Source organism: Mus caroli, chromosome 9 (assembly GCF_900094665.2).
Source record: "Mus caroli chromosome 9, CAROLI_EIJ_v1.1, whole genome shotgun sequence".
Lineage (NCBI taxonomy): Eukaryota > Metazoa > Chordata > Mammalia > Rodentia > Muridae > Mus > Mus caroli.
In genome coordinates this window covers 106,953,259-106,967,388 of record NC_034578.1, presented here as the reverse complement: position 1 = coordinate 106,967,388, position 14,130 = coordinate 106,953,259, and the positions used below count along the sequence as shown (strand labels likewise).

At 43.8% G+C, this 14,130-nt stretch overlaps 1 protein-coding gene across 3 annotated transcripts in view; it reads left to right on the top strand.

The window, feature by feature from the left end:
* Positions 1-608: 608 nt before the first annotated feature.
* The window catches only part of Stac (SH3 and cysteine rich domain), a 123,460-nt gene continuing 109,938 nt past the window's right edge, over positions 609-14,130 (top strand). For 2 of the 3 annotated variants that reach the window (XM_021172830.1, XM_021172828.1), the window contains exon 1: positions 609-969. Coding sequence is in view for 2 of the 3 variants with exons in the window: in XM_021172828.1 (XP_021028487.1) it covers positions 859-969 (111 nt within the window). In the remaining variant the exon portion in view is untranslated. The remainder of the gene's footprint in view (positions 970-14,130) is intronic. The other variant, XM_021172829.2, reaches the window with a different exon arrangement.

Sequence of the window (14,130 nt, the reverse complement as noted above, 5' to 3'; positions counted from 1 at the left end):
AGCCCAACCTCTTTCAGCTTCTAAGCCTGGCTTAGCTTTGAGGCTCCCCAGTCCAAATGGCATGGATTTGAAAAGCTCTGCCATTTATAGCTGAGTGGCTTTAAGCAGCCCTGTTCAAACCTAGGTTTCCTCGTCTATAAATGGAAGTGACCATGCCTAACCCATAGTGAGCCTGTGAGGCTCAGTAGGAGAAATTGGGGACCAGGTGTCCATACACCAAGTGTATTATCTGCCTGATTTAGATCAAAGCGGAACATTGGAAATTGCAGTGCCCACAGGTCAGAGGACGCCCACACTAGTTCCTGCTGTCACTGAACTATAAATTAAGCTAAGTACCACCACATCTCTCTTCACGCTCAGGGCCAGGGATGAAGGGGTCGCTGAAGGTGGCCCATAGTACTTGTCTGTACTCTCTTTTCTGTTCCTTGGGGGTTTGCTGAGCATTTTCCTTAGAACATCACTAGACCCAGCGCGGGCGCTCAGCGCGGATCTCCCACACTGTCGGAGTGGGCGCGGCCCCCTCCCGCCCTGGGTTCCCCGCACGACCACGCAGCCCCGCCCCAAGCCGCCGCCTCCCGTCCTCGGAGGGGCCAACCCCGGGCCCACCCGCCCGCTGCGGTGGGCGGCAGTCACGACTAGAGGCGCGCGATCTCCAGTGAGGTGGCCGCGGGCGCTGCGCGGGGCGGGGCGGAGGCCAGGGAGGTGGGCAGGACCTGGTCAGGCGAGGCCCCAGGGCACACGCCACCGCCTGGCGCGATGGACATCCCGGGCACCCGGCGGCACTGAGCTAGCAAGCACGAAGTCGAGCGAGCCTGCGGTTCCCCCAGAAGCCCAACACAGTTCCCGCGGCCGGGCACGATGATCCCTCCAAGTGGCGCCCGCGAGGACAGCGGAGACGGACTGACCGGGGAGGCGACGGGCACCGAGCAGCCGCCCTCTCCTGCGTCCACCAGCAGCCTGGAATCCAAGGTACAGCGCGCCTACACTGGGGAAACACAGAGTCCCTTTCCCTCTGACACCTTTCCTCTGGGGTCCGGGTGCCAGGAGAGATGGGACTCATCCCTAGAGAACTGGGATCCGCTGGACCCGTTGCTTCTCATGCTGAGACAGCTGAGCGGACCCAAACCTTTGCAGAGCTTCTGCCTTAGATGCCCAAGCACTTTACCCTAACCCTGGTGCCCAGATGGCTTCCTTAAGTGGGAGAAGGAGTTTGGATGATGCATGCCCTGAACATACTCGTGCCCACAACCAGGGTGGGTTTGGGTAGCTTCTGGGGGCAGAAAGACCAACACAGCCTAGGGGTACTCTTTTGCATAGCTTTAGCACCCGGCCCACAAAGTGTACCTCATCCTGGGGCTCAAGGATCCTTCACTTACCAGGGTGCCTCCCCAGCTTAAGATACCAAGAGTTTAAAGAAATATATTAAACGAACATAAGTAACTGGTCTGCAAGAAAGTTAGCATTCCCCTTGTAAAAGTTGCTACTCTGTAGAACTTAGCACTTGTCTTTTTAAGAGTCACACTAACACATATACACAAACGCAACCCCGCAGCACGTCTCCTGTCACATTTATACTTCCTTTGAAGCTGGTGTGGGTGCCAGGCACATGTTTGGAAAAGTTGGAAGAGAACCAAGCAAAGCGTGGCTGCTTAACAGCGCAGAGCCAAATGGCAACAGTGCCAGGAGAGTAAAATTCATAAGATGGAGTTGCTGTTAGCTTCGTTGATTGCTTTAAGTGCAAGGCTCCTGGGTGTGCAGAGGTCTCTATGGGTACCCGGGGCATTGCAGGGATGTCAGCGCTCCCAATGCCGCAAAGGGATCCATGTTTGGGGGCCATCAGCTCAAGGAAAAGTGAGACCCTGTGGCTATGCCGTACAAGCTTGGATGGCATTGTAGCTCAAGAGGCACTGGCGTAGGGCAGGATGCTGGCACTGTATGCTTTCCGTGTCAATAGTTAAACACCAGAGACGGTGGTGGTCTAAGACCTAAAGCTTTGGCCCCTCCGATTAACTCTTGGCTATCTCATCTGGGCACTAGTGGCAACTTCTCTGACATCCAATTGAAAAGGCAGACAAGACCATTTGAGGAATAGATGAGACTGCCTAACTCTACCCTGCTGGCTCGACAGACTTGTCCTTTTGCTGTGAGAGCTAGGGAAGTGGGATCCACCACACTACATAGGCTTCTAAAGCAGGCTCCCTGTCCACATCCGAAACACCTCTTTTCTACCTGGAACCTGATGCAATTCATTCTACTATCCCTCCTAGAGAGTCGGAGCGCCAGCTGCCATTTCAGAGGGGATCTGGAGTTCTGTAGGTAGTGTAAGCGCAGAAGTGAAAGACTTTGTTCTTTTAAACTTTGCATTGGGCCTACCATCCTGCATCCTGTGGTAGGTATGCTCTGCAAAGGTCTTAGCCTTTGGGTAAAACAGCAGCCTGATTGAAACACACAGCATGGGCTTGCTATTTATAGATGTCCTCATGTAAATCATTTGGCAAAGCAAAAACCTTCTATGTAATGCCCGTAATTACCCACCAATTTATACAGCTTACCATTCAGATTTGTAGATGTCCACTGTTCTCAGTCATCTACCTGCCTGATATGTGTCTCTGCATCCATCAGTTTGCCACTGTGGCTTAGGCATCCTAGCCAATGGAGATGAGTTCTACCGAGGGCCTCCTGGACCCTCTGGTACGAGACACAGAACAGCCTGCATGGGTGTGATTTTGTTTTTCTTGAAGTCGTATTTAGAGCTGGATTAAGGAGTTCATACCCTCAAAAGAGGCTGGCCTGCTGCTATGGAAGAGAGCTGGTGATGGGTAGATGGCTTGGGATAGGAGCTGGTGAGACCATCATTGTGCGTAGTGAACTGCACGGGCCTTTAAGAGGTTCTGTTCCATTAGAGAGGAACAAGCCTGCTGAGAAAATGTCAGCGGCAAAGCAGGGATGGCTATCTATTGGACTCTCCCAGGAAGTGGTAGTATTGGTTCAAAGGTGCACATCCCAATATAAGCAAGAAGTTAGATGTCTAATGCATCCCAAAAATGACAAGTAAGCTAAGCAGTAGTCCATATATCAAAAAACATCACATGGACTCCATAATTGTAACCCAATTATGATAGATCAGCTAAACACACTCATTAAAAAAAAATCCATCCAGAAGGTGCATGGTATAGGTCCTACTGGGCACTGAAATTTCTCTGGCCTTTTTTGGACATTTTATTTCTCATTATATGGATTAATTTAAATATGCATGTGTGCATGCGCTCATTACCGTGTCCACGCGGAGGTCAGAAAACAAGTTGCAGGAGTCAGTTCTCCCCTCCTGCCAATGGGGAACTCAGGGGTCAAACGCAGCTCATGGGGCTCATGGCAAGTGCTTTTACCCACTGAGCCATCCTCCTAGCTCATGAAGACTTTTACAATTCCTTTTAAGAGATACCTTTTAGGTGGCCATGGAGCTATAATCCTCACACTTGAGACGAAGAGGCAGGAGAGCTACAGCATGAGACCCTGTCTCAAGAAAGAAAGAGACAGACAGAGAGACAGACAGACAGACACAGAGAGAGCATGTCTAGCTATAAGAATAACAAGTATTAAATATTTGACAAGTCCAGGGGCCAAGGGAACACCCATTGATTGACAATTGAAAAGCCAACCCAGGTAGCACTTTATTCTCTATCTCGCCTAGTTTTTGCCTATATTTATGCTTACTTAGTGCCAAGGGCAATCCTGAGTATCTACTAAATGTTGCCTCTAGTCAGACACAACTCTAAACTTGACACCAGAAGCTTCTACTGTGACATCCATTTCATGGCTAGCGAAGTAAGAAGGTCTGAGAAGATAGATGCCCTAGCCAAGGTCACGGCAAGAGCAGCACCAGAACCATGTGACCTTGGATCTGGTATTTTCCATCCTTACCTGTCTCTTGTTTGTGCAGTGCACACATCAGCCTGATGGTCTAAAGATCACAACCTCCCTGAGAGGTCACTGGTAACACATTGTGACATTGTGTCTTCCACCGCACTTCCCCCTCCTTTTCTTTCTTTCCTTTTCCCTTACCCTCTTTTTGTTTTGTCTAGGATTATAAACATACATCACTACACCTGCCTGTAGATTTTTTAATTACCTTATTTATTATTTATTTATGTGTATGCACACATTCTTACAAGAGTGTACATAGCATGGTGCACATGTTTGAAGATCTGAGGACAACTTTTTGGAGTCAGTTCTGTTCCCCACACCACATGGGTTCTGGGGATCAAACTCAGGTGGTCAGGCTTGGAAGCAAGAGCCTTCATCTATGGAGCCACCCAGTTGTGTCTTCTGAAAGAATAGGGCTAGAGCCAGGCAGTGGTGGTGCGTGTCTTTGATCCCAGCACTTTGGAGTCAGAGGAAGGAGGATCTCTGAGCCTGATCTACAGAGTGAGTTCCAGGACAGCCAGGAACACATGAAAGGACTCTGCCTTGAAAAACAAAACAATAAAAGAGCAAAAGGAAGGAAGGAAGGAAGGAAAGAAGGAAGGAAGGAAGGAAGGAAGGAAGGAAGGAAGGAAGGAAGGAAGGAAGGAAGGAAGGAAGGAAGGAAGGAAGGAAGGAAAGGGGCTAGGGAGGTGGCTTACTTAGTAAAGTGTTTGCATGGCAAACATGAAGTTCCAAGTTTGGTCCCTCAAACCTCCCTTTAAGAAGCTAAGCACAGTTGTACCTACTTATAATCACAGTGCTGGGGAGACAAAAACCACAGATCTGTAGGTCTTAGAACCAGCCAGCCTACGTGCCTACTTGGCATGTTCTAGGCCAATGAAAGACTTGGCCTCAAAAAAGCATGGTGGGTGGCTCTGGAGGATGACCTACACCTGGGGGTTTACTCTGGCCCTCCATATTCAGGAAACACACAGGTATCCCTGCACATACATGTGAACCTGTGCATGTACATACCTACATGCACAGACAAGAGAGAGATCAAGAGCTGGAGATGTGTCTCAGAGTTGGAATGCTTGTCTAGCTTGCTCAAGGCCCTAAATCCAATCCATCACACCTCAAAACCAAGTAAATTAACCAAGTCACATGGTTGGGTGAAATGGCTGATGGCCAACTCTCCTTTGGCTTCTCTGTCCTTGCGTTGGCTACGTCCCACGGTGAAAATAATCAAGTGCTTATTCTAGCACCACCTGGAAACTGGAACACAGCAGACCCACTGGTCTAGAGTTCTGCACAGCATCCTAAGAGGCAAGCACATATACGCAGTGTCTGAGTATACGACATATACACAACAGCACCAAACATAAAACAAGGGCATACAAAATCTCTAAATATCCATTTTTTCTCTGCAATTTTCTTGGAAAGTTGAATTGCAGAGGGTTGAAATTAGTAACAGAAGAGAGCATTCATTCCAGGTGTTTTTAAAACTGTATCCTTTTATTGTATGAAACTATTTTAAGGAAATTTCCAACATACACAAAGGAAGATAGACAGTATGAAGAACCATCACAGATCTAACCAGCTAACATTCCCTGCTTATTAACTCATTGACAGTAATGTTTGACATTCTAACCCATCACCAACACTGCTCTCCCAGAGGATCATCTTAAATCAAATTCTGGCTCATCAGATCCTTTAACCAGAAAATCTTTCAAGTTGCATATCTAAAAAATAAGATTTGGGTAAACCTAGGATCCCACTGGCACAGTACTGCAGTTTTGCTTTGTTTTTATCATTGAGGGTCACTAGAGTCTTGCAAAGACTCAAAAACTGTAGGAAATCTATGAGTAAAGAGAACCAACATTTAAAGCTATAGAGGCATGTGTTATCTGGGAAAAGCGTGTATACCTTTTATAAGATCCACAAGAGCATATAGTTCCTCCTCTCTCTCAGGTCTAAAGAACAGCAAGTTGCTGACATGACGTCCCACAGATAGTTAAATAGTCATGGCTTGTTGACTATGCTCCTAGTTGAGAACCTAGTCTTCAGCTTTGAATCCCAGGGTGATTCCCTCAGAGCCAATTCCTGTAAGTGTGTGTAGTCACAATGTTTAATGTAATTGTAATTTTTTTCTTTTCTATTAGTTGAGCAGAAAAATCTGGAAGCCACTGATGTGTGTCTCCTCCTCTATCTTCCCACTGACTGTTCCAGAAAGACCATAGCCTAGTTTAATTGTAGATGCTGGACACAGATCAATAGACCAAAGAAAAACTCCCCCTTGCCCCAGTAGCTGAATTCTTTCCCATTTGACTTGGTGACAACATAAAAGCTTATAAGGGTCAAATGTGAGTTTTGGGGCCATCAAAGATGCGACCAAAGGTCCTATCTAGATGATGCAAAGAGATCCCAGGCTTTGAGGTCAGACAGACAAACTTCCTAGGCTCCTCCCAGTTACCACTTGTCTGACTATAAGCAAGTTGGCCCATTATCTCCAACCCTGGGTGTCACCATTCGCTTCATTTGTCAACTAAAAATAAAACTAAAGTCAACTGAGAAGAGGGAACCCTAGCTAAATAACTGCTCAGATCTGAGTGGCGTGTGGCCATGTTTGTGGGGCATTTTCTTAATCACTAATTGGTCCAGCCCATTTGTGAGTGGTGCTATCCCTAGGCAGGCTGGCCTGGCCAATACAATAAAGCTGTCTGAATCAACCAGCAGAAACCGTACAGAAGCAGTATTCCTCCATGGTCTCTGATTCAGTTCCTTTCTTGGCTTCCTCTAATGATAGGCTATGAGCTGTAAAACAAATATTCCATTTCCTGCCCCACATTGCTTTTATTCAGCGTTTTATCACAGTAACCAAGAAGCAAACCAGAGTACTGGGCTCTCCATCTCTAAAGCACAGAATCCCTCCTTGGCAAGTCTGCTGCTTTATTTTGTAGTTGTTTTATTTGTTATTACTGTTTGGGTTTTATTGCTGTCTAGATGGGTCAAACTATGGAGATCCAGTTTGGCTTAATTCAGGATGCCCTTGGATTCACAGATATGCCTGGCCTGGACTTCAGAATGCTAGGATTAAAGGCATAGGACACCATGCTCAGCTTTCTGGTTGGCATTTTTAATGTTGTGAGGACTAAAAGAAAAGATGAAGTGCTCATGTACAATCGACACACGTATGCATAGAGTACCACTGATCTCCTTCTTTTGAAATAGAGAATCCCTACACTAGCCAAGCCCAGTAGTCAACATCACTGAAACTATTTCAGCTAGCACTAACACAGCTGAAATAGTTCCAATGGTTCTACTGGCTGTTTCTTTTTGGACTCTTAGTTATACTGTCAACTAGGATGAGATTCTGCCTAAGCTAGGTTAGTCACTAAGTATGCATCATCACCACCCACCTACAATTAATATTTGAAGGCATAGTGTAATCCATCCACCTCCCTAATGGAGCCACAGACTGTTTCTGAGTGATCTGCTCTGAAACCTTGCAAACCACCCACTCTCAAGGAAATGCCTCTGCTCATAAGGACACAGCCTGCATTCTGAGAAAGGTTCTGTGTCCATCAATGAACAGCCACTTAATGTTTAGTTTATGGCCAGCATTCCCCCAGTACAGGCATAAAGCAATGATGGGCAAGAAATTCCATTTATACTCAAAGGAAGACAATGAAGCAAAATGCATTCAAATCACCAATTTGTCTGTCTATCTGTCTGTCTGTCTATCATCTATCTATATTTCTATCTATCAGTTTTTTTTTCAAGACAGATTTTCTGTGTGCAATAGAGTCCTGGCTATCCAGGAACTTGCTTTGTAGACCAGCCTGGCCTCAAACTCACAAGAGATCTGCCTGCCTCTGCCTCCCTAGTGCTGGGATTAAAGGTGTGAGCCACCTTCTTCAATCATCATACATACATAGATTCTAAGGGTTATAGAATGTCCAAAAAGAACAATATCCATGCCCTTCTGTCACCTTCTTCCCACTGCAGTCAAGAAAAAGCATTTGGATCTATTGTCTTCTTCTTCATATTTTCTGCTGAACCAAAGACCTGGCTTTGGGGAAGGCAGCCCGCCCACTTATCATTCTTCATGTTGGTAAATAATTTAAAGCATTACTCAGAAGCAGCTAGATTTATGAGCTGACTCGATCCCTATTTATGTTATGCCCATGCATAGAAAAATAAAAGGTATTCTGTGTAGACAGCTGGAAAGCCAAAATAATTTAAAGGAGAGAAATATGCACATCACACGTCCACCCAGAGATAAGAATTATTCAATGTTTTGGCTGTTTCTTTCAAGCACATTTCTCTTCTTGTATTTATACACACTGAAAATAAAATTGGAAACATCTCTTCCTACATGTGCATTTTGCCTTTTCCACCGACCATCTCCGGACACACTTCTCCATCCTCTGAAATCATCAGACATCTAATATTCCACTCAAGCCATTTCCGTGCTCTGCTACCGCGACTCTATCAGCTCCATTTGCTTTCCACATTGAGTTCTTTCCCAGCTTTCACACATTCGAAAAATATTAAGACTTGCGCCCTGATGCCTAAGCATTGCATACATTTGTGATTTGATTTTATTCATTCCCCAAGAAATTCCTGGGCCCATGCACTTTATTCTCCTTATTACAGGGACCTGGAGAACTCCTCTGTCAGCCTTCCTTTTGTAACAAACTTTTCCATTCAAATTTAACATCCCAATTAAAGGTGCAAAAACAATGATTGCTCAATGAAATTTTAAAAAAGAAAAAAGAAAAAAACCCTTGGTTGTAGCTAGCCACTATATAAATCACAAAACAGAATGTGACTCACATTCCAGCATATCCCATCTTCACTGGCTCTCTTCTAGTTACCACCTTCCAAAGGTGATCTGTTTCCTCCCTCATAACTAAGTCAATTATTTTTGTTTGTTTGGAAACTTTGACCACTGGATCCGTCAATACGGACCAGTTAATGTTGTAGCTTTTCCCCACTCCATGATGCTGGACCACTTTGGCAGCCATATTTTCATTTGCAGAGTTGTGTACCATCCATTATGTTGGCTGTTTACCCACTTTACTGCTGAGAGGTATTTGGGCAGTTTCTTTTGCCAGAGTGCCCTAAGCAATATGGCTATGATCATTCTACATACCCTCTGGGATGCATATGTGCTAGTCTGTTAGGTGTATACCTATGAGCAGCCTTGGTGTTTGTTTGTTTGTTTGTTTGTTTGTTTGATTGATTCTGGGCATGAAACTCAAGTCCTTATGCTTTACTGACCAATTCATTTTCCCAGCTCCTCCTAACAGAAAGTCTTCATTTCACGTGGTCCAGTTTGTTGATGCTCCTCTTTGTGTGTGTGCTCTGTGTCCTGCTTACCAAAACTTTGCCTAGCTCCGAATCATGACGGTGTTCTCTATGACTGTCCCAAAAGTAATTCACAGCTAGATTAAAATCTAGTGGTGGTTTCCTGTTGATATGGTATAAAGTACAGACCAAGGCTGGGTAATGACTGGACTACAGCCTTTCTTGGGAGCAGTTCAGCCGTGCACATGTAAAGGCCATGTCTTTGACCAAGTGTGGCACTGCCTCAAGCTTTGGGGCTTCACTATTATGAAGTCTCTGGTTTTGGTGGCCTGAGCCCTGTGGCTTTACTCTTCATTGTTAAGTTGATTTCTGGAGGGACACTTTCGGCTCTTCACACTTTAGAATGAACTCTAGAATCACAAATCTACCTGGTAGGATTTTGATGGAGATTGCAGAAAATTTGTAAAACCTATTCTGAGAGAATGGAACCTTGAATATGCAGTTTCCCAGTTATGTTTTCCACCCAGAGCTCCAAGTCCTCAGGCTACCATTGCCTGAGAAATAAATGAATTAATTTTCTAATTTGGGGATTCCTGGGACCAACTTATTTTAACATAAATTTCAACCTAAAGTCTACATGAAGGCAAATCTGTAATAATGACCTTCATGGGAAATATTTTTCAATTATCAGTTTTTGCCTACCTCAAGTCTAAACTAAGATTTCTTTCCTGTCATCCTGAGTTGAGAAGTTGTTTGTTTCAAGTTCATCTTCTCTTTCTTTTCTAGATTGCCCACCACAGGCCAGTCATTAAAGCATAGCACTCTAGATCCAGTTTTCTTGTGACAGAATGACTCACTTTTGAAAGCAAGGAGCAAATTAGAGTCACTCGGGAAGAGGGCACCTCAGCTGATGAACTGCCTCCATCAGATTGGCCTATGGGAAAATCTGTGTGGTGTTTTCTTCATGATGGATGTGGGAGAGCCCAGCCCACTGTGCATGGTGCCACCCCTGGGCAAGTAGTCCTAGGTTATAGAGGAGAGCTGACTGAACAAGGTACTGGAAGCAAGCAAGTGGCATCCCTCCATGGCCTCTGCTTCAGTTGCCCCCAGCATCTTGCCTTGAGTTCCTGACTTAGCTTTTTTTCATAATGATTGGTGGTATGGAAATGTAAGTCCAAACAAGAATGTATGGTAAAATTCACAGAACATAGGATTTACCTTTTGGAGAATACACTTGGTGCAATCGTGTATGTTCACATGGTTGTGCGAGCGTCCTTGTGCGCTGTCTCTTAGACTTTCTATCCTCAGTGAAACTCTATCCTTGGTCAACAATGGTTACCCAACATCTGCCCCCCTCTACGTTCCAGATGAATACTATAACTCTACTCACTTTTAAAAATAAATTCAGCCATTGTGGCTTCTACATATCTCATGTAACATTGATCTTTTTGTGGCTAGCATGTTTCATTGACAAGATACCATAAATGTTCTGTGTCATGTCATGCTCTGAGAATATATATATATAGAGAGAGAGAGAGACGTCTATACATTTTGTTTAGTTACTCTTGTATTAGTAAGACTTGTGTAACATTGGCCTTATGACTATTGTATGTAGTGCTGCTATGCGATGGTTCAAGCAGAATCTGCCCCAACCCTTCTATTCATCTCTGTACAACCAGAAGTGGGGTTGTGAAAGCTAATAGAAACTTCACCCTTTCCTGTTTTATAAGCCATTTGCATAGTCTCTTTGGGAAAAGGTCTGGTAAACTCCTTTGCTTGTTTTTAGGTGGATTCCTGATTTTTGTGCTGGAGTTGGGGCATGGCAGCCTTTGAGATCAGCAAATGTAATTAGGCATCGTGGTGTATGGCTGAAATCCAAGAGCAGAGGCAGGAAGTTAACTACATTCATCACCAGCCTGAGCTGAGAAAGAAAGGGGGGGCAGAACAAGGAGGCAAGGAAAGAAAGGGGAAGATGGGCAAATGGGGAAGAGAGCATTGCTCTAATTACATTTAAACTCCAGGGAAGATGGTTTTCATACCGTTCTGTTACTTGTCTTTGTCCCCTCTGTGACTGAGCAGTTCATGGCCTTGCCCATTTCTGATCCTGCATATCCATCTCCTGTTTATTGTTAAAATTCTCTATCCATGTCCTGCAGACATTGTGCCACACTGCCATTTGTTGTCCCGTCTTGTTAACTAATTTCAGCATAGATTTGTTTTTCTTACATAGATTGTCTCAATTTAGCTATGCTTTCTTCTGTTCATTTAGGAAAGCCTCTCTCATCCTGAGAATGGAAAAATATTAATCTATATTTCTGCATTTCTCTATGTCATTACCACAGAAAACTTATCTTAATACCTTATTAACTATCTTGGGTTTATATCATTGTAAGGGATGAAAAAATTCTAAATATCCCAAATGATTAGTCAGTATTTAAAAAAAAAAAACATTTGCTGAATAATTTATTCTTTTCTCAATGATATGAAATGGTACATCCATTATGTAATAAATGGTAATATGTACTGGGTTCTCTTTTGGAATCATCTGTTCTATTCTGATGACTTTAAAATGTATTCTCTCGTTCAGCACTGCACTGTACTTTAAAATAGGTTTTGATGGGCGCTGAGGAGGTAGCTCAGTGGTTAAGAGCACTTGCTGTCCTTCCACAGGATCTGAGATCAGGTTCCAGCACCCTTTCTTAGCAGCTCACAAACATTTGTATCTTCAGCTCCAGGGCATCTGACACCCTCTTCTGCCCTCCAAAGGTACCTGTACTCACATGTACACAATCACACAGACGCTTGCACAACAATAAAAATTGAAAAGCTTAAGTAGCCATTGATAGCTGATGAGAGAAACTCCCCCAGGGGATTTCCATAATTTACCTGCACATACCTTTTTGGTTCTCAACCAAGTTATACAAAATAATAACTTCTTTTTCTTTGAAGTTCTGGGACCAGCACATAGTAGGCTTGGGACCTACACATAGGAAGAAAATGTTCTATCACTGAGCTATAGTCTCATTCCAAAAATAATGCTTTGGCCAAAATATTCTTTATGGGAAAATATTTAAAATCCTTTTTAAAAATAAACTCCATGCAATCACTATTTATAGGCACCCTCTTGTGTAAAATCTCACCAGAACTTCTTATCTTGCCCAATGAAATTTTTGTATATTAAAAAGTGATAAAGATATAAGGAGGTGGATATGTGTGCTCACATTTAAATATGTAATGTATGCATTTGTTAACATTGCATATCATATGGTAACTCATGAGTGTGTAAAATTAAGATGTTTCATATATCAGTAACACTTTATTTTAAATTGAAAAGACAAAAATTTAAAGAATCCTAATATTTTGAAAGTAACTGAGAAATATGTCTACTAGTATCATAGTGAATTACTCACACTAAGGAGCTTTTGATCCAGGGATATAATATATTTATTTGGTTTTAAAATAGTTTTATTACTCTCAGAAATTCTTGGAAATTTAAATAAATAAATATATATATGTATATATATATATATATATATATATATATATATATATTCTCTAATGATTCTCAGATATTTCCTGGCATGTGTTGGGATTCTAGAACACAATACCAGAAACTGAAATGTGACTTCACAAACATCAGAAAGGTACTTCCCAGGGCTGTGGAGCAGGTGTCCAGGGCAGAAACAGAGGCAGGACTGGTGAAGCCATTTCCTGTTCAGGCATGGTGCCTTCTAAATGCCCGTGCTGGAGGGAGGTGACAGTCACTTCTGGGAACTCTTTTATGAGAATACCAGTCCTTTCCTGAGTTCACTCCCAGCATGGTTCTCACCTCCCCAATGCTTTGCCTATTCCTACCATCCCACGATATCTAGGCTTTAACAAGTGAATCTGCAGAGAACATGTAACCCAAAGATAACCAAGTTACCACCCTGGAAAGGTGCCTGTGCTCCTGTGTTCATAACCAGACACGGTAACAACAGTTGGTAGATGGATAGTGAGACTGTGAGATGCATGTGCACACAGGCATGCACGCTTGTGCACACACACATAATTTATATGTGTGCATGACAAATTATTATTCAGTCTTCAAGAAGGAGATCTGTTATCATAGCATGAGTGATTCTGGAGGGCATTGCGTCAAGTAGAAGAAGAAATGTTGCATGATCTCATGTTATTTTCATAAAGAGGGGAAGGGGAGAGAGAGGAAGAGACAGAATATTGAGTGAATCATCATGTGGTTGTGGGGAGAAGAAATAGGAAAATGCAAGTCAGACGGGGTTGTGTAGCAGACACAATGCGAGGAATAGAGCGGGGGAGGTGATTCTGTCTGAGGGAAATCTCTTGCAGTAAGTAGATTTTCTTTGTCATACAGAAGCACGTGTGAAATTGGCTTCACGAGAGGAGAGACTTGACTGTCATATCATACAGCACTATTACGTTAGTGTTGCAAACTCTAATATCCACAAGGAAGTTTACCTGAGAAAATAAAGAATGGTTGTTTAGATGCCTTTGTGGTTAACGCTCTTACTGAGGATGTGTGAGAATGGCATTGCAGATCCCTGGAACCTGCAGTAAAGCCTGGCAGTCATAGAAACACCCCTGTAGTTCTAGGGCACAGACAAGGGATCACCAGAACAAAGCTGGCTAGCAACACTGTGAGCATATCTGTGAGCTCTCTCAGGGTCCAACTAGGAGACCCTGCCTCAGTGGATAAGGTAGAGAGCAATCAAAGAAGACAGGGGACATGAGTCTTGGACCTCCACCCACAAGTGTACAGATATACCTGGACACACAGGTGTGCCCACATACGTGCAAACATGCACAAAAGAGAGAGAGAGAGAGAGAGAGAGAGAGAGAGAGAGAGAGAGAGAGAGAGAGAGAGAGAGGGGAGGGAGGAAAGACATACAGACAAAA